The sequence below is a fragment of the Engystomops pustulosus genome, chromosome 6, assembly GCF_040894005.1.
Source record: "Engystomops pustulosus chromosome 6, aEngPut4.maternal, whole genome shotgun sequence".
Taxonomy (NCBI): Eukaryota; Metazoa; Chordata; class Amphibia; order Anura; family Leptodactylidae; genus Engystomops; species Engystomops pustulosus.
The window spans coordinates 13645077-13671896 of NC_092416.1; the positions used below are offsets into that span (position 1 = coordinate 13645077).

At 43.7% G+C, this 26820-nt stretch overlaps 1 protein-coding gene across 4 annotated transcripts; it reads left to right on the plus strand.

Moving 5' to 3' along the window:
* Positions 1 to 7739: 7739 nt before the first annotated feature.
* Positions 7740 to 26181, plus strand: LOC140134587 (sialic acid-binding Ig-like lectin 9). 4 transcript variants are annotated; one of them, XM_072155016.1, is made up of 10 exons: positions 7740 to 7949; positions 12010 to 12053; positions 12136 to 12480; positions 13596 to 13883; positions 15485 to 15742; positions 20934 to 21018; positions 22760 to 22820; positions 23845 to 23924; positions 24324 to 24378; positions 25701 to 26181. In XM_072155016.1, the coding sequence occupies exons 2-10, from the start codon at positions 12011 to 12013 to the stop codon at positions 25824 to 25826; spliced, it is 1341 nt and encodes a 446-aa protein (XP_072011117.1). In that variant the 5' UTR covers positions 7740 to 7949; position 12010; the 3' UTR covers positions 25827 to 26181. The 4 variants fall into 4 exon arrangements, with proteins under 4 accessions (XP_072011117.1, XP_072011118.1, XP_072011116.1 ...); XM_072155015.1 differs by lacking the exon at positions 7740 to 7949 and adding an exon at positions 11767 to 11843 and having other exon boundaries at positions 11975 to 12053; XM_072155017.1 differs by lacking the exon at positions 12136 to 12480.
* The last annotated feature ends 639 nt before the right edge of the window (positions 26182 to 26820 follow it).

Genomic DNA, 26820 nt, shown 5'->3' on the forward strand with positions numbered 1-26820 from the left:
GTGGAGGCTGCTATGGAGACAATTTAATTTGGATAGTGCCTGTATGTGGCAGTCCAAAAAAGTTTTCAAACCAGAGGAGCAGGTAGGTGGCCCTCCAGAAAAATGAAATAGATTGAGTGCCTGTATGTGGCAGTCCAAAAAAGTTTTCAAACCAGAGGAGCAGGTAGGTGGCCCTCCAGAAAAATGAAATAGATTGAGTGCCTGTATGTGGCAGTCCAAAAAAGTTTTCAAACCAGAGGAGCAGGTAGGTGGCCCTCCAGAAAAATTGAATAGATTGAGTGCCTGTATGTGGCAGTCCCAAAAATTTTTAAAACAGAGGACCGGGTAGGTGGCCCTCCAGAAAAATTAAATGCATAAAGTACTATAGCTAGAGCCAGTGGGCCCTGTCAGAAAATAGCCAGTTTCCTCTGCTTTAGTGTACAAAGAGGAGGAGAAGGAGGAAAATGAGGAGGAGGAGTGCATAAATTATTCAGGTTGAGCTTCCTTCACCTGGTGGAGATTGGAAATTATGAGAAATCCAGGCTTTATTCATCTTAATAAGCGTCAGCCTGTCAGCGCTGTCAGTCGACAGGCGTGTACGCTTATCGGTGATGATGCCACCAGCTGCACTGAAAACCCGCTCGGACAACACGCTAGCGGCAGGGCAGGCAAGAACCTCCAAGGCGTACAGCGCCAGTTCGTGCCACATGTCCAGCTTTGAAACCCAGTAGTTGTAGGGAGCTGTGTGATCATTTAGGACGATGGTATGGTCAGCTACGTACTCCCTCACCATCTTTCTGTAAAGATCAGCCCTACTCTGCCGAGACTGGGGACAGGTGACAGTGTCTTGCTGGGGTGACATAAAGCTGGCAAAGGCCTTGTAAAGCGTACCCTTGCCAGTGCTGGACAAGCTGCCTGCTCGCCTACTCTCCCTCACTACTTGTCCCGCAGAACTACGCACTCTGCCGCTAGCACTGTCAGAAGGGAAATACTGTTTCAGCTTGTGCACCAGGGCCTGCTGGTATTCATGCATTCTCACACTCCTTTCCTCTCCAGGGATGAGAGTGGAAAGATTTTGCTTGTACCGTGGGTCCAGGAGAGTGAATACCCAGTAATCGGTGCTGGAATAAATTCTTTGAACGTGAGGGTCACGGGATAGGCAGCCTAGCATGAAATCTGCCATATGCGCCAGAGTACCAACGCGCAAGAATTCACTCCCCTCACTGGCCTGACTGTCCATTTCCTCCTCCTCCAACTCCTCTTCTTCTGCCCATACACGCTGAACAGTGAAGGACTGAACAATGGTCCCCTCTTGTGTCTCGCCAACATTCTCCTCCTCTTCCTCCTCATCTTCCTCCACCTCCTCCGATATGCGCTGAGAAACAGACCTGAGGGTGCTTTGGCTATCAACAAGGGAATCTTCTTCCCCTGTCTCTTGTGACGAGCGCAAAGCTTCTGACTTCATGCTGATCAGAGAGTTTTTCAACAGGCCAAGCAGCGGGATGGTGAGGCTGATGATGGCGGCATCGCCACTAACCATCTGTGTTGACTCCTCGAAGTTACTCAGCACCTGACAGATATCAGACATCCACGTCCACTCCTCATTGTAGACTTGAGGAAGCTGACTGACCTGACTACCAGTTCTGGTGGAAGTTGACATCTGGCAGTCTACAATCTCTCTGCGCTGCTGGTAAACTCTGGATAACATGGTTAATGTTGAATTCCACCTCGTGGGCACGTCGCACAACAGTCGGTGAGCGGGCAGTTGGAGGCGGCGCTGCACTGCCCTGAGAGTGGCAGCATCTGTGCTGGACTTCCTGAAATGCGCACAGATGCGGCGCACCTTCGTGAGCAAATCAGACAGATTGGGGTATGTCTTGAGGAAACGCTAAACTATGAGATTTAACACATGGGCCAGGCATGGCACATGTGTCAGTCTGCCGAGTTGCAGAGCCGCCACCAGGTTACGGCCGTTGTCACACACAACCATGCCTGGCTTCAGGTTCAGCGGTGCCAGCCACAGATCAGTCTGCGCCGTGATGCCCTGTAATAGTTCTTGGGCGGTGTGCCTTTTATCGCCTAGGCTCAGCAGTTTCAGCACCGCCTGCTGTCGCTTAGCGACGGCACTGCTGCTGTGCCTAGAGCTAGCGACTGATGGCGCCATGCCCACGGATGGTAGTTCGGAGGAGGAGGTGGAGGAGGGGTGGGAGGAGGAGGAGGCATAGTAGGCCTTTGAGACCTGGACCGAGGTAGGCCCCGCAATCCTCGGCGTCGGCAGTATATGAGCAGCCCCAGGGTCAGACTCGGTCCCAGCCTCCACCAAGTTAACCCAATGTGCCGTCAGCGATATATAGTGGCCCTGCACGGCAGCACTCGTCCACGTGTCCGTGGTCAGGTGGACCTTGTCAGAAACGGCGTTGGTCAGGGCACGGATGATGTTCTCTGACACGTGCTTGTGCAGGGCTGGGACGGCACATCGGGAAAAGTAGTGGCGGCTGGGGGGCCGCCGCCATGAGGTTTCGAAAGGCCTCGGTCTCTACCAGCCTATAGGGCAGCATCTCCAGGCTAAGCAGTTTGGAGATGTGGACGTTGAGGGCTTGGGCGTGTGGGTGGGTTGCGCTATACTTCCTTTTGCGCTCCAGCGTTTGGGGTATGGAGAGCTGAACGCTGGTGGATGCTGTGGAGGATCGTGGAGGCGAAGATGGGGTTTTCGCACGGGAGGTGTTTGGGCCGTGGTCCTGGGCAGGGGGCTGACTAGCAGATGACACAGGGGAAGGAGCAGTGGTGTGCCCGGCCGGAGGTGAACGGGCTTGGTGCCTTTGAGTGGGGTGTTTAGCATTCATATGCCTGCGCATACTGGTGGTAGTTAAGCTAGTAGTGGTGGAACCCCTGCTGATCCTGGTTTGGCAAAGGTTGCACACCACAGTCAGTCGGTCATCCGGTGTTTCTTTAAAGAACCTCCAGACTTCTGAAAATCTAGCCCTCGCCGCGGGAGCCCTCGCCACGGGAGCTTCACTATGTGACACATTTGGCGCTGATGCACCAGCTCTGGCCCTGCCTCTCCGTCTGGCCCCACCACTGCCTCTTCCAACCTGTTCTGGTCGAGGACTCTCCTCCGTCTCAGAAGCACTGTGTTCACCCGGCCTCTCAACCCAGCTTGGGTCTGTCACCTCATCATCCTCCGATCCCTCAGTCTGCTCCCCCCTCGGACTTCCTGCCCTGACAACAACTTCCCCACTGTCTGACAACCGTGTCTCCTCATCGTCGGACACCTCTTTACACACTTCTTCCACTACGTCAAGAAGGTCATCATCACCCACAGACTGCGACTGGTGGAAAACCTGGGCATCGGAAAATTGCTCAGCAGCAACCGGACAAGTGGTTTGTGACTGTGGGAAGGGTCCAGAAAACAGTTCCTCAGAGTATGCCGGTTCAAATGCCAACTTTTCCTGGGACGGGGCAGACTGGGGGGGGAGGAGGCTGAGGTGCAGGAGCTGGAGGAGTGCCGATTTCGGTGACATGGGTAGACTGCGTGGAAGACTGACTGGTGGACAAATGGCTCGAAGCATTGTCGGCAATCCACGACATCACCTGTTCGCACTGTTCTGGCCTCAACAGTGCTCTACCACGAGTCCCAGTAACTTCAGACATGAACCTAGGGAGTGTAGCTCTGCGGCGTTCCCCTGCTCCCTCATCAGCAGGTGGTGTCTCACCCCGCCCAGGACCACGGCCTCTGACCCCTGCAGTAGTTGGACGCCCACGTCCCTGCCCTCGTCCTCTACCCCTAGCCCTCGGGTTAAACATTTTGAAAATGAAAGTTGTAACTTTAATTTTTTTTTTACTTTTTTTTTGTGTTTTTTAGTTTTTAAAACCAAACGATGCTATCCTATTGCTATGGCTATTTTCTAGCCAACTATGAAAGCACACTGCTATGCCAGATGAGATGACGCTGAGTTATGAAAAAATAAACGTAAAACAAAAAGTAAATGGCAGACTGTGCCTAATTTAAATCCAACCCCTAATAAATTGTCCCACTTTGGTCTTTGCGATGGATATGTGCGTCACTAAGCGCTAAACACAACGACGGTCGCAAGTCTCACTGCAAATTCCTCACAATTTGCTAGTAGGTGCACTACAGCAAGGACAGCCACCAGCAGATCAACCAGAAATAAAATATATAACGCTATTGTAGGCCTAAGTAAGCCGTTTGGATTCTCCTATGGCTATTTTCTAGCCAAGTATGAAAGCACACTGCTATGCCAGATGAGATGACGCTGAGTTATGAAAAAATAAACGTAAAATAAAAAGTAAATGGCAGACTGTGCCTAATTGAAATCAAACCCCTAATAAATTGTCCTACTTTGGTGTTTGAGGTGGATATGTGTGTCACTAAGAGCTAAACACAACGGTAGCAAGTCCCCCTGCAAATTCCTCACAATATGGTACTAGCTGCACTACTAGTGCCAGCAAGCCCAGTCACAAGCAAATAAAAAAAAAAATGTATAACGTTATTGTAGCCCTAAGAAGGGCTGTTGGGTTCTTGTAGAATCACTCCTGCCTAACACTATTCTAATAGAACACCCTAACGCTTTCCCTGACCAGCAGCAGCTCTCTCCCTAGCGGCATCCAGACACAGAATGATCCGAGCAGCGCGGGCAGGGGCTAGTCTATCCCAGGGTCACCTGATCTGGCCAGCCAACCACTGCTATCGACGTGTAAGGGTACCACGTCATGCTGGGTGGAGTGCAGAGTCTCCTGGCTTGTGATTGGCTCTGTTTCTGGCTGCCAAAAAGCAAAACGGTGGGAGCTGCCATTTTCTCGAGCGGGCGAAGTATTCGTCCGAGCAACGAGCAGTTTCGAGTACGCTAATGCTCAATCGAGCATCAAGCTCATCTCTAGTGACCACTGATAAATCTGGTGGTGGTTGCACCACCAGGGCGGACTTGGCATAGAATTGTTCTATAGCCTGCCAGGCCCACGCAAAGCCCATTCTGCCGCCAGATGCACCCCCTTCACGATCCTCCTACTTTGGAGAAAATCGTTGCAATTCTGGCTGTAGGCTTATTTCAGGGTTGTATGCAGAAAAATCCTCCCATAGAGTTCCAGCTAAATGCTTCACTGATTTAAAAAAAAATTCAGAAATATGTGAATAATGATGTAAAAATTAAAAGTAGAAGCAGTTACCTGTCAGATTTCATAACCCCCATTACTCCCCCCCCCCCCCAAGACACTTTATTATGAAAGGTACTAAGGATGACATCATCATGTGCCTTATTAGTAAAGATGAGTGGACCCAATGATCACGTACGACCTGGATATGTGACCGGATTAGCGACCAAACAGCCAATCCGGCAAATTGAACCCCCTAGCAACTAGCCATAGCTATGATTGGTCAGAGGCGCCCCCCCCCTCCAAACTTGAGAATTAGGTCCTTATAGCCAATCATTGGCATTATTGATTTTCCAATGGGATGTCATCCATGCAGACAAACATCTGTCCAGGAAAACTGGTGACATTGATGATTTTATTTTTTTAGGGCACATCATAATATTGTCATTTTTCTTCTACAAGAACAACCCCTTTAATAGTTAGAAGATTTGTCTTTTTCTTAATGGGTTACAACAGTCAGACCCCCACAGATCACTGGCAATATCCAACCATTAGTGACCGATGCCTATGCCGAGAACCCATTGGATGTTTATATAAAGACCTCATTGAAAATTCATGAACTTTACCTTTACACCAAGAAATTACACAGGACAGTTATTCGAAAACTGCTTTAATTTTGCTAAGTAACAATAAAAAACCTCTTCACAGTAGACGATGTTACACGTTTACGTCACTTCCTCAGATCTATGCCACAGATCACACACCAATGTCCTCTCATTGTCCTCGAAGGACTCGGCATGTAAGTAATTATTCATTTTCAGCTACATAATAACCAGAGGTGGTATCTCACATCTGTTACTAATGACTTCTGATACAGTGTAACCCCAGGGTAAATGTGTTAAGTTCTCCATAATATGTGATGGAAAGGGATTTGTGAATTTGAAAAGTTTTCAAATATTTTTCTACTTATCAGACTAAAGAACCACAGAAGGACAACACTGACTGTGTGTAATAGAGGGGAGAAATGAGAACTTTCTAACTTCCTTTCAAATCTTCAAGTTTAAAGTAAAGAAAACCCACAATTTTATACAAATATGTAAAACTATGATTAATCTATATGGGATACAGTGTAATATTCAGTATAGATAATAAATCCAGGTCACTGTGTACAGAGCTGTGCAATTTTTCTAGAAATTCAGCGTTAATATTGATCATCTCCTTATTATTTGGAGACCTGGTGCAGGATACAACGATGCAGTAATATTTTGTGGCAGAGAAAGGGATGAGATATATTGGGGCACATTTACTTACCCGTCTGTCGCGTTACACAAAAGTGCATTGTCCGTTTATAATGCGCTGTGCGGGGAGTCACTAAGATCCTGCGCCCGATATCCTGCATGTGTCGCTTCCCCACTCAGGTCCCTGGAGTTCACCTTCTTCTTCCTGGTGCATGTAAGTGCATTGTCCGTGTATAATGCGCTGTGTGGGGAGTCACTAAGATCCTGCGCCCGATATCCTGCATGTGTCGCTTCCCCACTCAGGTCCCCGGAGTTCACCTTCTTCTTCCTGGTGCATGTAAGTGCAATGTCAGTGTATAATGCGCTGTGCGGGGAGTCACTAAGATCCTGCTCCCAATATCCTGCATGTGTCGCTTCCCCGCTCAGGTCCCCGGAGTTCACCTTCTTCTTCCTGGTGCATGTAAGTGCAATGTCAGTGTATAATGCGCTGTGCGGGGAGTCACTAAGATCCTGCGCCCGATATCCTGCATGTGTCGCTTCCCCACTCGGGTCCCCGGAGTTCACCTTCTTCTTCCTGGTGCATGTAAGTGCATTGTCCGTGTATAATGCGCTGTGCGGGGAGTCACTAAGATCGTGCACCCGATATCCTGCATGTGTCACTTCCCTGCTCAGGTCCCCGGAGTTCACCTTCTTCTTCCTGGTGCATGTAAGTGCATTGTCCGTGTATAATACCCTGTGCCGCGATTCACTAAGATCGTGCGCCCGATATCCTGCATGTGTCACTTCCCCGCTCAGGCCCCCCAGGGTTCACCTTCTTCTTCCTGGTGCATGTAAGTGCTTGATCTTGCGACACAATTTGAAAGTTAAATCCCACGCTCACTCCGATTTAGTCGACGGCCCGACCCTAATTTCTGTCACATGACAGCAGCGCAGCCGTGCCACAATCCAATAGTGTGCAGCGCAATCCCCAGTTAAAAATACCTGTCCCAACGGCGCAATTCCCAAAAACGTCGGAAAATCCGATGAAAGTGCAGCCGCAGACCCTTCGTAAATCAGCCCCATCATCTTTTTAAGCCATTTTTTTTTTTTAAATGCAAACTGTAGATTGGAGACCTTATGACCTCTAGTTCAGCCCAAATTGTGTGAAAAACAGAATTGGATGTATTTTCTAAACTTCAGTTGCTTATTTTGGATGAAACAAGGTCACATTGAATAAATGAGTTGAGTTTTAATTTGTTTGACTTTTTTGTGACTATTATGACCTTTCTAGTTCTTGTGAATTTCTCTTACATTGGACATTGGGTGTTTGTATTTCCTGTGCAGATTCTATCACACAGGACATTGTGTCAGGGGATGAGGTTTCTCTTATCTCGTGTTCTTATCAGCTGCTTTTGACTTTTAGTTGGAGTTTATCTCAGGAGTTTATCTCTATATGAGAGAGGCAGAGACCATTCCAGTGATAAACCCTCCCAAACATCCACGATTACAGGTCCTGTCCGGCTTTCCTAGTAGGTCTGAGCAGAGATTGAGGACAACTGCAATATTCCCAAGCTGAAGAATACTGGAGACTGCTGTACATCACAAACCGTCCCTTTAACCAGCCTTCATATCCACCCACACAAGGTAAGTCCTTCTACTGTATATATTTACTGGCTATAGATGTAGCAAAATATAACGTGACAGAAAACTGCAACTCTGCACTTGATCCTTTAAATAGCTTTTCAAGAGTCCCTAAAATGTATACATCATGATGCAGAAAGTCATGTGATCAATTATTTACATGTACGCTTTGCTAATCATTGTAGCTGAAATCTGTATATATTCACCTCTTGGCTGTTTTTGGACAAGTAAAAGCTACAGTAAGTACAATAAACACAAACTAAAGAGCTGAACTAATACAAGAGTATGGATGACCCTGCCCATGAGGGATCACAATTCATGCGGGAGGGAGTGTGAACAGTACACTACTGCAAACATATCGGGCCACATTTATCACTTTTGTGCGCCTAAGTGTAGTAGTTGCGCATAAATTCTGGCGCACTGTTTTGCCAGAATTATCACAAGCTACAACCATCTGTGATAAGTATATTTTCTGCCTCTTATTAATCACTTTACTTTAACACAGTTTAGGTGCAATTTTGGCGCAGTTTATGTGCAATGTTAGATTCGGGCACTTACATGTCATCCTGCTACAAGCTCCTCTCTGCTTCTCCCACAGCCCAGAATGAAGATAACACTCACAGCAGCACCCAGGTGTGTGACACCCAGCACCCAGTGACCTCCTCAGCAGCACCCAGGTGTGTGACACCCAGCACCCAGTGACCTCCTCAGCAGTGGCTTCTCCTGGAGGGGATCCCCCAGTGCTGGTCTCCTGCTGCACCCCTGTAATTCTGCACAATATCCCCCTCAGACACTGTGCAGAATTACATGGAGGACACTTGTTTGTAGTATCTGCAAACTTCTGCAAAGTTCTCTTCTCTCTTGCTGTGAGCTCAGCGTTTTGCAGAATATTTTGTAAATAGAAGGTGATGAACTGTAAATAGAGTCTGCAGCTCCTGTCTGTAATGTATGTAATGTATCTATTATATGTTCCAGTGTCTGTAATGTATCTAATGTATCTATTATGTGTACCAGTGTCTGGCTGAGCTTTGCTGCTAGAAATGAGCTGTTCTGCAAAGGGGCTCAGTGCTTTCTTCTCAGATAACGCCACCTTCGGGCTGGAGTGTTTTTGTGCCCGTTTTTGCGCCTAAATGAAAACGTTGCAAGTGATGAATATCATTAGGCGCAGCAAAACATCTGGATTGGTAAGATAGATGAGGGAAAGCTGCTTATTTTTGCTGCGGGGCTAGTTTGGCTTTTAATCGCAAAAATGGCGCAAAAACGGTGCACCTGAATGAAAAGGCGCAAAAACAACAGAAAAAACGAGTGATACATGTGGCCCATAGTCTCTAAAGTGTTGTTTAATATTTTCTACATATCAGACAAAGCAATCATCAAAGAGGGGAGATGAGACCACAGTACAGGAAGGGTGTGACAGAGTAAAGAAATTATAAATTTTCAACTTTCTTTAAAATTTGAAATGAATAGTTACTAGAAGTGGTGCACTAGTCACCGGACTGGTGGTTCCTTGGCCTATATCGCCTTTTTTTGTGGTTTCTCCATGGATGCTTTGAAAACATAAACCTTAATATATACCTAGAGATGGGTCTGATGAGGCACATTGGACCCATCTCTGCTGCTCCATGTGCCTGTGTAGGCACCAAGGGCACATACGCAAAGTTGCACCTGTGTAGTATGCCAGCTTCACTACGCGACTGCGCAGGCACAAGGAGCACTGGAACAAGGTGAGTATGCAATTTTTTTATAGCCAAAAGAGACTGTAAAGCTAATTGGCGGTTGGAGACACTAAACCACCGGTCCATTAGGATGTGTGGGTAGTTGAGTGTCCCAAATCATCCTGACAGGTTCTCTTCAAATAAATATGTATGAATTAGACGCTACCTTCATCTCACCTGGAGCTTATCCACTGTATAAGTCAGGCTGCACTTAGTCTTCTCTTTCTCTATGCGACTAGTAACTTTCTCTCCCCTTCCCTCCCCTTCTCGCCCCTCCTCTCTTATACTCTATTTACCTCTACTCACGTCTTCTGTCCCCTCTTCCTTCTTACCCCTCCCCTTCCACTCTCCCCCCTCCACCCCTTTACTCACTTTACCTATACTCTCCCTTTCTCCATCTCTCCTCTCTCCTTCTCTTCTACCCCCTCCTCTCTAATACTCTCTTTACCTCTACTCTCTATTTCTGACCCTCTCTCCATCTCTCCTCTCCCCTCCCTTTCTCCCCCTCCTCTCTAATACTCTCTTTACCTCTACTCTCTCCTTCGGTCCCTTTTCCATCTCTCTTCTCCCCGTCCTCTCTTATACTCTTGTTACCTCTACTCTTTTCTCCGGTCCCGCTCTTCATCTCTCCTTTCCCCTTCTTTTCTCCCCCTCTTCTCTTACATTCTCGTTACCTCTACTCTCTCCTTTGGTCCCTCTCTGTATCTCTCCTTCCCTTCTCCACCCTCCTCTCTTTTACTCTCTTTACCTCTACTCTCCCCTTCTCCATCTCTCCTCTCTCCTTCAGTCCCCCTCTCAATCTTTCCTCTTCCCTTCTCCCCCTCCTCTTTTATACTCTCTTTACTTCTACTCTCTATTTCGGACCCTTTCTCCATCTCTCCTCTCGGCTTCCTTTCTCCCCTCCTTTCTTATACTCCTTTTACCTCTAATCTCTCCTTTGGTCCCTTTTTCCATCTCTCCTCTCCCCTTTCCTCTCTTGAACTCTTGGTACCTCTACTTTCTCCTTCGGTCCCCCTCTCCATCTCTCCCCTTCCCTTCTCCACCTCCTCTCTTACATTCTCGTTACCTCTACTCTCCCCTTCTCCATCTCTCCTTCTCTTCCCCTCCCTCCTCTCTTATACTCTCTTTACCTCTACTCTTTCCTTTGGTCCCTTTTTTCATCTCTCCTCTCCCCTTCCTTTCTTCCCCTCCTCTCTTATACTCTCTTTACCTCTACTCTTTCCTTTGGTCCCTTTTTTCATCTCTCCTCTCCCCTTCCTTTCTTCCCCTCCTCTCTTGTACTCTCTTGACCTCTACTCTTTCCTTTGGTCCCTTTTTCCATCTCTCCTCTCCCCCTTCCTCTCTTAAACGCTTGTTATCTCTACTCTCTCCTTTGGTCCCCCTTCATATCTCTCCTTTCCCCTTCCTTTCTCCCCCTCCTCTCTATAATCTTTACCTCTACTCTCTCCTTCGGTCCCTTTTTCAATCTCTCTTCTCCCCATAGTCCTCACACACAACCCCCCACTGGAGACCCCATCACAATAGAGAAATATAGTGGAATATAAAAATGAATTTATGCTTTTCTTCTTAAATCTTACTGCACAGCATGTGACCCATTGCTCTTATTATTATTATTTCTACCTAATTGTCAGTATTGCTAAATGAGATGTGAGTGATACAAACAAAGTGATATTTATCTTCCTGAAAGTATATATTTTGATGGGTTTTTTTTGCACCAGAAGCTTTCAAGATTGTACATTATGTGCAATAATGTACATTATTATCTGCAGGCAGCATGTTATAGAGCAGGAGGAGCTAAACAGATTGCACATAGTGTCCTATCTGCAGGCAGCATGTTATAGAGCAGGAGGAGCTGAGCAGATTATACACAGCTTAGCATAAGACAGATATTAATCAATGTGAAAAGCCACTTAAATGAATTTGATGAGCAGCGTAACTGCAAAGACAGACATATGATAGAACCGTCCTAATGATGAGCCACCTAATGAGAAATCACCGAATAATAATAATAATAATCTTTATCCATATAGCACCATCATATTCCATATAGCGCATGTGTATTTGCCAGGTTTGTAGAAAATAGTGACTTGTATTCTTTTAAATTTAGTTAGGATGGAATAAAACCCCTTTGGATATGGAGGGTCACAAAGCGGGGAGAAGATAATGCTAAATCATTTATTGGGTAAGGACTGGCAAGCAGCTCTCTGTATTACATATATATATATACTGAAGATAACAACAACCAGCTGAATATATTTATGGAATTAAACTTACATGTTTCTGTATCACATATTCCATATTCCATATGACCAGGTTTCCTGTTTTAGTCACTGACCTACCTCATCCAGAATGGAGGCGTTGCAGCAGCTTTATCTTCTCCTCATCTGTCAGGGTAAGTCGTCTCACAATGAGAGAATAATCGGATATAATGAGAATCTGTGATTGGGGCCTCATGTTCTGCTCGTTGCTTCCAGGCTTCTATCTGGGGTCTTTATGTCAGTGGTGGACGTTCCCTTCTAGGATTACGGCTCTGCTCGGCTCCTGTGTGGAGATCCCTTGTACATATCATGGACATACATCCGGCACTGTATGGTACTTAAGCAGATATAGTGATTATCCAGAGATATTAAACACCAAGGACTCATCATCAGTGATGGAGAAATATAGAGACAGAACCTCCCTGGTGCCCGGAGATAAGAGCTGCACCCTGCGGATAGACCCTGTGAGATGGGAGGATGGTGGTGATTATTATCCAGGGATATATAGAAGTTTAAATGCACTTAAGACACAATATAAATATCTAAGTCTCTCTGTTACAGGTAAATATATTAAATGTGATACCAGGAACCACTGGAAATCTCTCGCTTATGTTCAATATATTCATAAGTAACATTTATTTCTATTAGATTCACCTGCGCCAGATTTTGTTTAAAAAAATATATAAATATATTTCAAGGCTTTTCAATCAATTTTAGGTCCTTTTCTGACTTTTCTGAAATAAGCCCATGCGACCAAAAACTTGAGGGTTCACCACATGCGGGTCTATAGGTAGAACGTGACAATGATGACTCGGCCCTAGTGTTGTCCAAGTCAGACCATGCAACACATATCATATGTGCATGGACTGGGATGGTTGGACGTAGGGTCAGAATAAAATGGCATTTCTCTCTTCTGCCCAAAAGGGAATAAATCCTCGGGACGTGAAACAATTAGGAAGAACTTAGAAGAACTGAAACCAACCATCAGAGCAGATTTTAGGAGATTGGGAGATGTGCATATGTCTTGGGTTGGCAGAATACAATATCGTAAGATCACATCTTTCCCCAAGATTTTATACATCTTTCGATGTATCCCGGTAGAAATATCTATAAGGGCGTTAAGAAATATTTTTTAAAAATGGCCCGAGTATGGCAATGCCAAATATCGAGGCGTAGTATACAGCTGTTGCCTTCGACTCATTGAGGGAATCCAACAGTAGAACACAAATGGCTGAACATTGAAGAGAAGGGAATCCCAGGTAATTCAACCAGATTAGTAATGGAGGCAATTTACCTGGGGGAGCCAGTCTTGCCACTAGTGGTGCCCACTCTACACCACGGGATAGGGCCTAACTTGCTGATCAGTGCTAAAACCCCCACAGACCTTGAGCACGAGGGGTCCGACAGATATGTGGGGGTCTCAGCACTGGAGACTGCCACTGATCAGCAAGTTAGGCCCTATCCCGTGGAGTGGGCCTTACTTTAATTTGTGGGAAAACCCCTTTAATAAATGTGGTTCGTTGTGTTACCCTAAAATTTTTGGAATATTTATATACACAAACAGCTTCTTCAAGGGCCAGATTAGTTTACTATGTTTATACTGTAATCAAAATACAAAATATTAGTTATCATTTTGGCAACAACAATTTCTATAACTATTTTCAAATTGTTCAAAGATAAAGTGAACATTCAGCTTCTTGTGTCTGACATTATGACGGAAGGAGAAGCCACCACTATACGATGTACTGTATATCACACGTGCGGCTCCAGTCCTCCTGATCTACAATGGAACAAACCCGGTCATGTTATAAAGAAGTCAGTGGATCTAAAGGATGGATCATGGAGAGAAGAATCAGAACTGACTTATACTCCTTCCTATGAGGATGATGCGAGTTCTGTTCAATGCAAGGCCCAGTATATAAATAATATCTTCAGAGTGACGTCAGGGATTCTGAACATCAAATGTAAGTAGATTTAGGTGAAAATGAAAAGTTATGCAATGAAAACCACATAATGGGGCCATTTACTTACCCGGTCGCGATCCAGCGGCGGGTTCTCTGTCGAGGAGTCGGGTCTTGCAGCGATTCACTAAGGGAGTGCACCGGATGTCCACCAGGTGTCGCTGCTGCGCCGAGGTCCGCCGGAGTTCACCATCCTATCCTGGGTGCATGTAAGCGCGTGTCAAGCGACACATTTTTTTTTTAAATACCGCGGTTTTTCCGAATCCATCGGGTTTTCCGATGGCCACACCCCCTTATTTCCGTCGCATGCATGACGGCGCCGATGCGCCACAATCCGATCGCGTTCACCAAAAACCCCGGGGCAATTCAGGGAAAAAACGGCGTTGAGATTATAGTATTTTGTTTTTAATTCCATAAAAGAATGAAAATCTTAAGAAAATGTTTATTTCTCTTTTAGCGGAAGTCCGACACTTGTACTCTTCTGTGTAAGGAGATGTATACAATATCATTTGTTCTCTGCACGAGCTGTTTTTTCATTGATACCATAAACCATAAACGACCATTTGATCTCTTTTGTTAAGATTATGGAAAAAAGTCAACAATTTAGAACTAATTTTTATTGTTCATTTATTTTTTTGTTTAGTTATTGATTTGTTAATTTGTGACAAAGGGAGGTTCGAAAAAACCCAAACATATCTGATCAATAATACATTGATAATGCAATACAGGGGATAATAGACCTAGGAGCCTCAGATGAGGACATAAGGGAAAAGCTATTAGAACCAAGATGGCAGATGGTGGCGTCCATTTTTGAACATGGCTGTTGGGTTGAACTACAGCACTTAAACAGTTGTAATACAGCTGGTCCTTTACCAAACTCCAATGTCTATTGACTATATGAGGCGGCTTCTCTGCGTAGAGTATCTACAGTTTTTATCTTTCTTCACCCCCGATGACCTCCTCATAGACAGCTATGGTGACCTGGCGGCGTACGGTGCCATACAAGTGTCATAGAGCGTACTCTAGCTTTCCCCGTGTGAGTGGCTGTGCAGAGGGGAGTGGTTCACCTGAACAGAAGCACGTCCCAGAGGGACAACGGTAGCACCAGAAAAGTTGATTGGAGGGTTTTTTTTAACTGCTTACTCCAGCCTGCATGGCTCCCTGCCAGTAGCTTGTGGTGAGTCCAGAGGGAGGAGCAGTGGCAGCCTGTGTCTCCTCATGCATTCTTCCACTTATCTACACCTTCCCCCTCCCTCCCCTGCCTGCTCAATGCACATGACAGTAAGTAGGGAGGGGTGAAGGAGCTCCAATGTGTGGAGGAAACTGACCACATGCTTCTGGCAGGGAGTCAGGTAATGTGAAATAAAGTTTTATAAAGTAATGAAATGATTCAGAATGCTGACAAAGGCATTTTTTATAAAATCTGCATAGCATAGGCTACTGGAACCTGTCACCAGTCACTAATTTCTGGTGACAGGTTCTCTTTAGGGTTTACAATTATTTATACTATTTGGCTGGCTTTTTCTTTAACATATAACCTTTTCTGCCAATTTGCAGGGTTCAGGTAATTTTCAATATGTGTAATAAATCTTCTTCTTCCAAAGATGCACCTAAAAATGTGACCATCACAGTGATCGGGGTGGATGAAGTAATAGAAGGAAGTGATGTGACGTTACAATGTAACAGCGTCTCCAGGCCTGATGTATCTGACTATGAATGGTACAAAGGGGAAACCAGATTACCAGACAGAGAACGGGAGATGACAGTGAGGAATGTGACCAGGGACATGGAGCCCTATTCCTGTGCTGCCCGAAATTCTGTGGGGAGAAGAGAATCCGCCCCGTTACAGATCCCTGTGATATGTATGTATACAATCAGAATGATTTAGTTGTTTCTAAAAGGGCGTAACTTGAGGGGGTGCAGAGGTTGCGGTCACACCCGGGCCCAAGAGGTTTAGGGGGCCCTTATGTTGTCACTTTCCCATATGAGTAGATAAGTACTATAAACCATACATTATAGTTGGGGGCTTGGCACAGACTTTTCACTGGGGCCCATCAGCTTCTAGTTACGCCACTGGTTTCTAATGATATTGACACCTAGGATTCTTAACAGGGGTACTTCACTTTACAAAACTGATGGTCTACACTTGAGAAAGGTCAAGTTGAGCGGATGCTTATATACATGAAGTGCTTGGAACTCTCCCAGCACACGCACATTGGTATCTCCCACCGCTCAAACAAAGAAATAGGCCCAGGATCTTTGCCTCTTAGTTCCTATGATTATTCTTCCAAGGTCCTCCAATATAAGAAATGTGCAAAACAACTGTGTTTATTTTTATTGAAAAAAGTTTTGAGTAAATTAAAGTATTGCAATTAGAGATGAGCGAGCATTAAAATGCTCGGGTACTCGTTACTCGAGCCGAACATTTCCTGATGCTCGAGTGCTCGTTTCGAGTAACGAGCCCCATTGAAATCAATGGGAGACCCGAGCATTTTTCAGTAAAATTATAAACTGAACGAGCACAGTGAAAGAACAAAGTGCAGAACAGATTGCAGATGTTCGCGAACATCTGCGATCTGCTCCGGAGACACGCGTGCAGAACGGTGTTCTCCGCAATAGTATTTGAAGAACAATATGTGTGAAGAACAACTTGCAGATGTTTGACAACATCTGCAAGTTGTTCTCTACACATATTGTTCTTCGAATACTATTGCGGAGAACACCGTTCTGCACGCGTGTCTCCGGAGCAGATCGCAGATGTTCCCGAACATCTGCAATCTGTTCTGCACTGTGTTCTTTCACTGTGTTCTTCAATTAAATGATTAAATTAAATGATTAAATTGTATTTTTTTACTGTTCTTTACTTTTTTTTTTTTAAAATTAAATGCTCGTTATCGAGCAGGGCAAATACTCGCCCGAGCAACGAGCCGATCCGAGTATGCTAATACTCGACCGAGCATTAAGCTCGGACGAGTATACTCGCTCATCACTAATTGCAATGTATCTCGGGAACAACCGCTCGAGTTCCACAATTGTTGGTGTCAAGTTCTGCCCCTGTTCACACAACCTCAGGTTCTCTAATTACTAGTAAAAATTCACAGAGTGAGCTCAAAGAAATCACACCAAGACAAAGTGTGGTATAATATCTCATGCATGATGCCATGCAGGGCTAGGCAGATGTGAGATGCTTTATTTGCAACACAAAGGATTATACATAACTTTCAATGGGGCAGGACCTGGGCTTGGTTAGTTAAAGATAAAAAGGTAATGTCCATAGTTCATTGGTTAGTAGATAATCACATGGGCATCACAGAAAATAAAGATGTCTCTTTCCCTGGAATTGGTAGTATCGTAAATCAGTCCAGGGAGCTTCTCTGCAGGAGCTTCTCTGCAGGATTGTGTTATCACACTGTTATCTATCTTCAGCCACAGTTGAGCGTCCTCTTAGTTTCAGCATTTAGCATATAAAAATAAAAGCATTTTCATTAATTATACAGCAATACTTCACAGTCCCCTCTAAAATGATAATCACTTAGGAGTTAGTCAGCAGTGGGAAGGGGAAAGGATTTCTTCACCAGTTTGAGATGGGCAGAGCCTTACGTTCCACCCTCCTTTGTACTTGGACTTGTCTGCTGATTAGACTCCTCCTATTCTTTCCCTTTCTAGATATCCTTATAACCACTTGAGTTTTAAGGGAGTGGATTGGGACTCCAAAGTCCCCATTGGTGAAGCCTGTTGTTCCAAATGTACCTTGAATCTATGTACATGCTATCTGTCTTACCCTAAGCTAAGGGACATACTTCTTCCAATTCCATTATGTTCCACTTCTTCTGCTAATATGCAATCAAAGTGCTTGTGTTTCTTATACTTGGTTCCTTGTTGGGTTGTGCAATGACAGCATATAACATCTTAATAACATTTACCTTCATGATAATACCTGGAACCATCCACAAAGAGTACACAGTCAGAGTACTGAAACTTTGACATGAGAAAATCCTACTGTCTCCTGGGCCATATGGGAAACATAATCATGTTAATTAAATGTAACCAAATACCTGGATCTTCTCCCCCCTTGCTCCAAAGGCAGTATGTCAGCTGGACAGAACCTGCTCAAAATAAAAAGAAAACATATTGTAAATGTTAGTACCAGGCTGTTTAAGTGTTTGGGTTATGTCTGTTCAAACACTGGAGGGTTTCATCTTACTAAAATATGAGCTATGGGCCTTTATCTATTTCCTTTACTTGGTTTCAAGCCAGTACTTCTCAATGCTGGTAACCTTGGATCACTGTTATTTTTTTGGTGTTATCTATATGGAGTTCCATGGGCATTTCTGAGCTCTAAACCTTCTCTAGAATACACTATCAAGTAGATATACATTGCCCTAGGGAAAAACACTGGTTATACATACATTTAGAACCTTGATCTTGAAGTTGTACAACTGCTCTCTGGGCTAAAAAAGACAAAATGGACAATATAAGTTTAGAACAAGATAAAACGGGCATAAACATATAAAACAGAACATTTAGACCTCTGTTCTACTCTTTGAGGGTATAACTACTTTATATACACTTGAAGAATCCTGGCCACCTGGTGGCAAGACTTTCCACACATATTACTTCCCTTACTGAGTGAAAACAAATAAAAATCTAGATGCAAAGACAAAAGGTACAGAATTTGAGCAAACACATGTGACACTGGCTGCGACTGCTTGCTCTATAATCATGGGACACTACTTCTGCAAACAGAAAATCCTCAATGCTAATGGATACACTTTCTTTTTGGGGGCAATGAATTTTAACTTCTGCAGATAAATCTGGATTTGTCCTACATTTGTGGATAAGAGAATTTTAACTGGACTGCAGAATACTCAGGGACATAACTCCACAGAACTTAATATTAGGAAACAATAAACCACAATGTTTTAGTACTCAACACTTGCTCACAAAGTAAACCAATTGAACGTCTTACAAGTCAACTGAAGTAGTTTCTAATGTCACTGGTTACCAATTCTGACTATTAGGAACCAGGTCTATGGGCACCACCACATACCAGTACAAAGCAACACCAGCCCCAAGCCCCCTACTCACTCTTCAAGGCTTGGGACTCCTCACTATCCCTCCCTACATAAACATCCGCCCAAATGCAACCGTCAGTGTCTGCTATATGAGACCTGAACACAACTCAATACTCAATATTTCCACCGCTGCAGCAATAACCACACCCGGTCGGGAGAAGGCTTAGAGTAACCTGGGTTGGCAGTGACACTATAACAATGCATATATTCTTGGAACTACACAGCAGAGTCCGAGACCTGTCACTTAGGTGCGGCCCTCGGGTCAGCTTAGAAGTTAAACTAACTCAAACACTGGACCAACGTCACAGGTAAGACAAAGATTCACAAAAAAATCATTGAACTTTCCATGTTCAGTTGAGTTGATCAAGCTCGGGTCAATCCAGTGAATGGCTAGAAAACGCCTTTGATTGCTGGTTTGGGAACCCTCTCAGGTCCTCGAGTGTAGTTCCTGGGTTCGCTACCAGCTGTAGAGTTCTGCCCCTGTTCACACAACCTCAGGTTCTCTAATTACTAATACAATTCACAGAGTGAGCTCAGAGAAATCACATCAAGACAAAGTATGGTATAATATCTCAATCTCTGTGGAGAAGTGATGCCATGCAGGGCTAGGCAGATGGGAGATGCTTTATTTGCATCACAAAGGATTATACAGAAACTTTCAGTGGGGCAGGATCTGGGCTTGGATAGTTAAAGATAAAAAGGTAATGTCCATAGTTCATTGGTTAGTAAATTATCACATGGGCATCACAGAAACAAAAGATGTCTCTTCCCCTGGAATTGGTGGTATCGTAAATCAGTCCAGGGGGCCGCACATTCTTCTTCATTATCACACTGTTACTTCACATTGGTATGATTGGTATTGGTATATCAGATGTATGGACTTAGGTGCTGTCATAGATAGCATTCAGAAAATGAATCAAAGTGCACGGGGTTGTGCCACTGCCCAATTGCATATGCTTTTCTAAGGAAATGCATTTGATCGGTAATCAGCACCCGGTGTCCTCTATTGTTCAAATGAAGGACACTGGGGTTTATTTACTAAGGGTTGCGGATCGCACTTTCATCGAACTGTTTGCCATTTTCGTCGCATGTGATCGGATTTTGGCTTTCATGCGACAGAAATCAGCAGGCCGTGGCGTCGGATGATCCGTTTGATTCGGACTGAGCCGGGATTTAACTTTCAAATTGTGTTGAAAGCCCAAGCATGTACATGCACCAGGAAGAAGAAGGTGAACTCCGGGGACCTGAGCGGGGAAGCGACACATGCAGGATATCGGGCGCACAATCTTAGTGAACCGCGGCAGAGTACATTCCGGTTGGGCAATCAACTTTCTGTGAACGTCAAGGAACGGATAAGTAAATGTGCCCCAATGAGCGCTGGTTACCGATCTCATGCATTTCTGTAAAAACATATATGGGGTTGGGCCTTGGCATTTGATTTTGTTTCTAAGCAGAATAAAAGTGGTAAAGTGTTCAGTGGTACATGTGACTGCACCCTTTGGGTCACAACAATTTCATAAATAATGCTTTTTTTGTCTCATGTAAATATTGGCCCACATTTACTAAGAACAGTGCAGTCTGTACTCTGTGCAGTTACCTGTGTAGTGTGCAGGGGGCACTAGATTCCTGAATTCCATGAATCTTGAGGTTCCTGTACTGCCCCGACATAGTGCACCACTTTTTCTTTGGGGCACCTTTAACATGGGCTGTGCAACACATTTTTGTCAAACTTTGTATGCTAAGTGTGGCACATGGTCCAACTGACCACCACAACGCCCCTTCCAGTGCAGAAATGTGTGTTGCATGAAGGATACGGCAGCCTTAACACAAAGCGGTCGATATTGACACAAATGTGGTGCAGGCAAATACCAGCAGTTTAAACTGAAAAGAACATGCAAAGTCCGACACAAAACTGTCGCAATCTACTGGGAAAAATCTTTTCTAGACAGTTTCATAATATTTTTTCAATATCTTGCAGATGAAAAAGTGGATTTACGTCAGATTTTAGGGATTACTGCTGGAGTATTCGTTGTGATGTTTTTAATTCTGTGGATTTGCCTAAGGTATTTATACTTACCTACTTACTGATGTTTGAGAGAACATTGTTGGGCTTTGTCTCTTACTATTGTACCTCCAATATGTTTTGGAATTTCCTTTTTATTCCACAGTTGGTAGAGATGTCCCTCAGATTATTGGTAGCAATGAGCTGGTCGCTACTGAACATTGTATGTTGGGGTATCCCAAACCCAGTCAAAAGTTTGGGCCTAGGTTCGGCTGTGCTCACCCCCTGCCCTGTTAAGATCTGTGATTGATACTGGCACAGATCGTGAGTGTTAACTGTTCAAATGCCTTTGGCACTGGCATTTTGGAGAGGATTGGTGCTCTCCGATGACGTCATGGCCGTAAGTAGCACAGTGAGCATGATTGTGCCACCACACACAGACGCCATATTGATTTATATGCTGCCAACGGTTTCCGGCATTTATATAGTTGTCACCCACTATTGGTGCCAGCATCGATTGTGAGGGCTACTGGGAGGTTTAGGAAAAATATCTCAGGTGGTGGGGAAAAAAAAAAACATTTCTTTAATTCTTGAAAGTTGGACTTGATTGACGTCTTTTTCCAACCTTATTTACAGTGAAACTATGAAAATCTTTTATTTCACCCCTTTAAACATTGTTTCATATATTTGCTGCCATTTTCCTCATTTTTCTCTGGTTATATCGTTCTACTTCTTGATTGTTTTTTTTTTTTTTTTCTTAAACATAAGAAAGGAATTTTTTTGTTGGAGGCAGGGTTTTCTGTTGTACTTTTGCACTTTTTTGGTGCATTGGGATTTTTTTGGCATTTTATGCACATCCTGGAGTTCACTGTGCACCATTAAATCTGGTTTGCGCCATATTTGTCTTTGCATATCATGTATTTTTTATTTACTGTTTTCAGATGTTGTTATTTTTATTATTGATTTGTACAAAAAAAGTCTATAGATGTGTGAATAAACTCCGGGCTCTAACATTTTAAAAAATGTGCACTTCAAAATAAGTGCAGTCCTTAGGAGTTATCAAAGTGGTGAACACACTATGATAAATCTGAGGAGAATAAAAGCTTTAAAGACATCTACCACCGGGATGAAGGATTTTAAACCAAGCACATTGATATACTGGTGCGAGCCCCCTCTGGCAGGATCTGCTTTATTTTTTTTTTTTAAGAAAAGGCTTCTTAAAATTATGTAAATGAGCCTGAGAAGTTCAGGATTCCATAGCTGTTAATGGAGGCTGGAGCCCCTCAGACTAATTTGCATAATTTCTAAAGACTTTTTTATTAAAAACAAGGGCATAAGAAGCTTTAAATAAGAGCAGTTTTTGTTAGAGGGAGCACACACCAGCATTTAAGTGTGCTTGGTTTATAATCCTTGATCAAAGAAGTTTCTGGGGCGTGGAGTAACCGCGGGGCATAGCCTCAGCTCCAGCTACTCCACGCCCCAGTAGCCTCTTTAGAAAATTATCATATTAGGGAAATAAAAGTTAGAAAATGATACAGGGAAAGCGTAGATTAGCCCTTAAAAGGCCTATCCTCCCGTACAATAAAGGCACCTACCACCCAATCTACCTTAATAGGTAGATCCATGGTGATAGGTTTCCTTCAAATGTTGTGATTTAAAGTATTCACTCACAAATCTTTATTGTCCATGGAAATCTCTAATTAGAACAAGAAAACTTTACTTTTCATATAGAACTTTCTATTTTTAGTTATGACCCCCATAATTCAACAGGATGTATAAAAACTCTTTATTGTTTTCAACAGATGGAACAAGAAATCTGCTCCTCCAGTCAATGGAACAGTCTCTACCAGGAGTCCTCCTAGTGTGAGTGGTGTTGTATGGCTATGCTTATATCCTATGAGTATCTTTTTATTTTCAGTGTATAACAATTGGAATTACCATATTTTTCAGGCTATAAAACATTATTTTTAGCAAGAAAAAAATCGTGCCAAAAAGTGCTTTCATCTTATAGTTCAAATGTCATGAGGATTCGGCACTGCCTGACGCTCCTGACCACTGTCCTGTAGATCGGGGGCAGTTCTGAGGAAGAGCCTCTGCACTGCTCTCCTATCTATGCCGTCCCAACATGAATAATACCTCCAGGACCTAGAGTGATGTCAGAAACATGTGACTGTTCACATGCTTCCCGTAGAGGGTGTTCATGCCATAAAATATTTGTAACAGTAATGAGTGAGTGAGTGAAAAACACATAGGGGGTCATTTACTAAGGGCCCGATTCACGTTTTCCCGCCGTGTTACCCGAATATTTCTGATTAGCGCCGATTTTCCCTGTATTGCCCCGGGATTTTGGTGCACCCGATCGGATTGTGGCACATCGGCGCCGGCATGCACGCGACGGAAATCAGGGGCCATGGCTGTAAAAAAACCCAACCGATTCGGAAAAACCACTGCATTTTTAAAAAAAAGTGTCGCTCGACATGCACTTACCTTCACCCAGGGTAGGACGGTGAACTCCAATGTAATCCGATGGTCTTCAGCACAGCATCGTGGACGTCGGAGGTACTGCCTTAGTGAATCCCGGCAGGACCCAAATCCACCACAGAGAATGCACCGCTGGATCGCGAATGGACCGGGTAAGTAAATCTGCCCCATAATTTTAATTGGTGTAAAATTAATTTTGCCTTTTTTGAATTGCATAATCTGGGGTGAACCCTATAGTAAGGTGGATCTTACAGTCTGAAAATGACGATAACTGTCTACTAGTAACTGGTTCACTTATTTAATCTGTACTGAAGACCATCAGATCCATTGCTTGATATTTCCATGTCCTTCATCCAAAGAATCTTTCAAAAATAAATCTTCTGTTTTTGCACTTTTTGTCTTCTAGGGTCAAGTGACTCGAAATGAAAATCAGTATGGAAATATCCAGACCAATCCCAAACCTCAGCCAATTTACATGAAATCAGAGTGAGTTTCCATCTGAATCTATTATTTATTTGTTTCATTACTTTAGGGTTCAAAAATTATTGCTCTCATTATGAATTGCTGCATATAAGAGAGACTTTCCCCAAAGTATAGGTGAAATATCACTTATCTAAATAATAAATACATTTAACAAATTGAAAAAAATAGGCATAAACTATAGTCAGTAGTGAGTCCAGTAACTTTTACTTTGAAGGTATTTTTGGTTGATCTTCAGGTTCAACCAGATGTTATAATATTCTGCAGTTTGTCAAAAAGCTAATTTACGAAATGGCAGATTTATATTAGTTTTTGTTTTTTGTAATGCCATATACAGCCACATGGGGCAGTGTTAAGTAGAAATTAAGTTTGAATCATGAGTCAGTTTTGTTACATTTATTTTAGGACCTCGGTGGATGTGAACGTTGGAGAAAATCATGTAATTTACAGCAATGGAGAAGTAAGTAATTCTCAGTGAGGGAAACATTTCCTTAAAAGAATAGCTCACCCTGGACAGTTGTCCTAAGGACAACTGACTTACAGGCGACTCCTAGTTACAGACGGACCTCTCTGCCCACTGTGACTTCAGATGAACCTCTCTGGATGCTTTATTTTAGTCGTAGGCTGCAATGATCAGCTGTAAGGTGTAAGGTGTAAGGTGTAGAAAAGTTTTAAATAAAAAAATTGTCTGGGGTCACAATTACAAAATATACCAGTTCCGACCATACAAATTCAACTTAAGAACAAACCTAAGGAACCTATCTTGTACATAACCTAGGGATCTCTTGTACTGTGCCGGCAGCAATGATCTGAGTCAACGAAACTGACCGTACGTTTGACCCTGGGTCTTCAAAATCAGTTAATGAACTCCCCCCTCCCAAAAGTTATCCAGGGAATTAGCTAATCCAATACTTTTTGTCTCGCTACCAGTAGCACTGAAATCCCCAACCCAACATTTTGGCCAAAAACTGCACCGGAATTTAATGATATATGTAAGGGTTTTTTTTGTTCACTTTTTCTTTGAGGTGAGATCATTACTAGAGATGAGCGAGTATACTCGTCCGAGCTTGATGCTCGGTCGAGTATTAGCATACTCGGACCAGCTCGTTGCTCGGACGAGTATCTCGCCGGCTCGAGATTGAGCATTAAATTAATAAAAGACAGTGAAGAACATTGTGTTTACAGTGAAGAATAACACATTACACATGTTTACAGATGTTTTCCTTGTAAGAATACATTGAAATAACACTATTCTTCACTTTGCAGGTGTTCGCGCATGTCTCCCGCTAAGTTAGGAGATGTGCATGAAAATCTGGAATGTGAAGAATAGCGTTCTTTCAATGTGTTCTGCACTTAAATGGTCCTGTATTCACTGTTTTCACTGTTTTTATTCTATTCTTCACTTTGCAGATGTGAGCGCACATCTACGAACTTAGCGGAAGACATACGCGAACACCTGCAAAGTGAAGAATAGTGTTATTTCAATGTGTTCTTACAAGGAAAACATCTGTAAACATCTGTAATGTGTTATTCTGCACTGTTCTTTTAATGTGTTCTTTCAGTGAAAAAATGCTCGGGTCTCCCATTGACTTTAATGGGAGATACGAACACTCGAGCGTCGGAATAAGTTCGTATCGAATAGTGAGCACCCAAGCATTTAAGTGCTCGCTCATCTCTAATCAATACACATTACAACTTGTTTAGGAATGTATGCTGCTTATTGAAAATTAGTGTAAATGCTCTTGTTTTCAGTTTTTTTTAAATTATTTTATAAATTTTTAGGTAAGGCAGCCATCGAATGATGTTGAGTATTCAGTCATCTCCCATAGACAGCAGGACCAGACCGGACCAACCACTTGCAGAGCCAACAATGCGGATCTTGTGGAATATGCAACTCTGAAACATTGAGATATTTGGTTTTGTTTCAAAAATTAAGTTAAAGTCTATATTAAATGGCAGGAGTGACCGGTGACTAAACATATGTATTTCTTTTTGGAGGACCAAGTGTGTCCATGCATTAAGCAAACATCCCATTGGTTTCACGAGAACTTTGTAATACTTATGATTTACCATGTGCTGATCTTCAGGGATATTGGAGACAATGGGGCACATTTACTTACCCGGTCCATTCGCGTTCCAGCGGCGGCTTCTCCGACGAGCGTTCGGGTCTTCCGGCGATTCATGAAGGTCCTGCGCCCAATGTCCACCAGGTGTCGCTGCTGCGCTGAAGTCCGCCGGGGTGCCCTGGAGTTCATCGTCTTCATTGTGGTGCATGTAAGTATGGCCCGTGCGACCAATTTTTTAAAAAAAATGCAGCGGTTTTTCCGAATCCATCGAGTTTTTGTTCGGCCACGCCCCCCGATGTCTGCTGCGTGCATGCCGGCGCCGATGCGCCAAAATCCAGTCGCGTGCGCCAAAATCCCTGGGCAATTCAGGGAAAATCGACGCAAATCGGATATATTCCGGTAACACGTCGGGAAAAGGCTAATCGGGCCCTTAGTAAATGACCCCCAATATCAGAGATGATGACGGGGTTCCCAAATTTGCTCATCAGATTATTTATGAAGGACACATTAACTGAGAATGGGATTTTCAAAGCAGATCAGTGGTTATAGATAAAGCTTTTATTGGAACATTCTTTCCATCTGGTGGTTCTTGTCAACAAATGAAACGTAAGAAAGGTCCAAACGAAATATAAATAGTGTATTTTCTTGCAATTGGGTTGAATTTCTATAGTTATACTTTTGGACATATGAGCCCTCACTTTTCCTCTTGGCTGGACATGTCTAGATATGTGTGTCATAAGTTTAGTGCTTTATGTCCATTCCAAACAATATGCGATAAGTAGTCGGTTGGTGGGGTTGTGATAACTGATTATTGATAGGTACCCTGGTCCGACGTT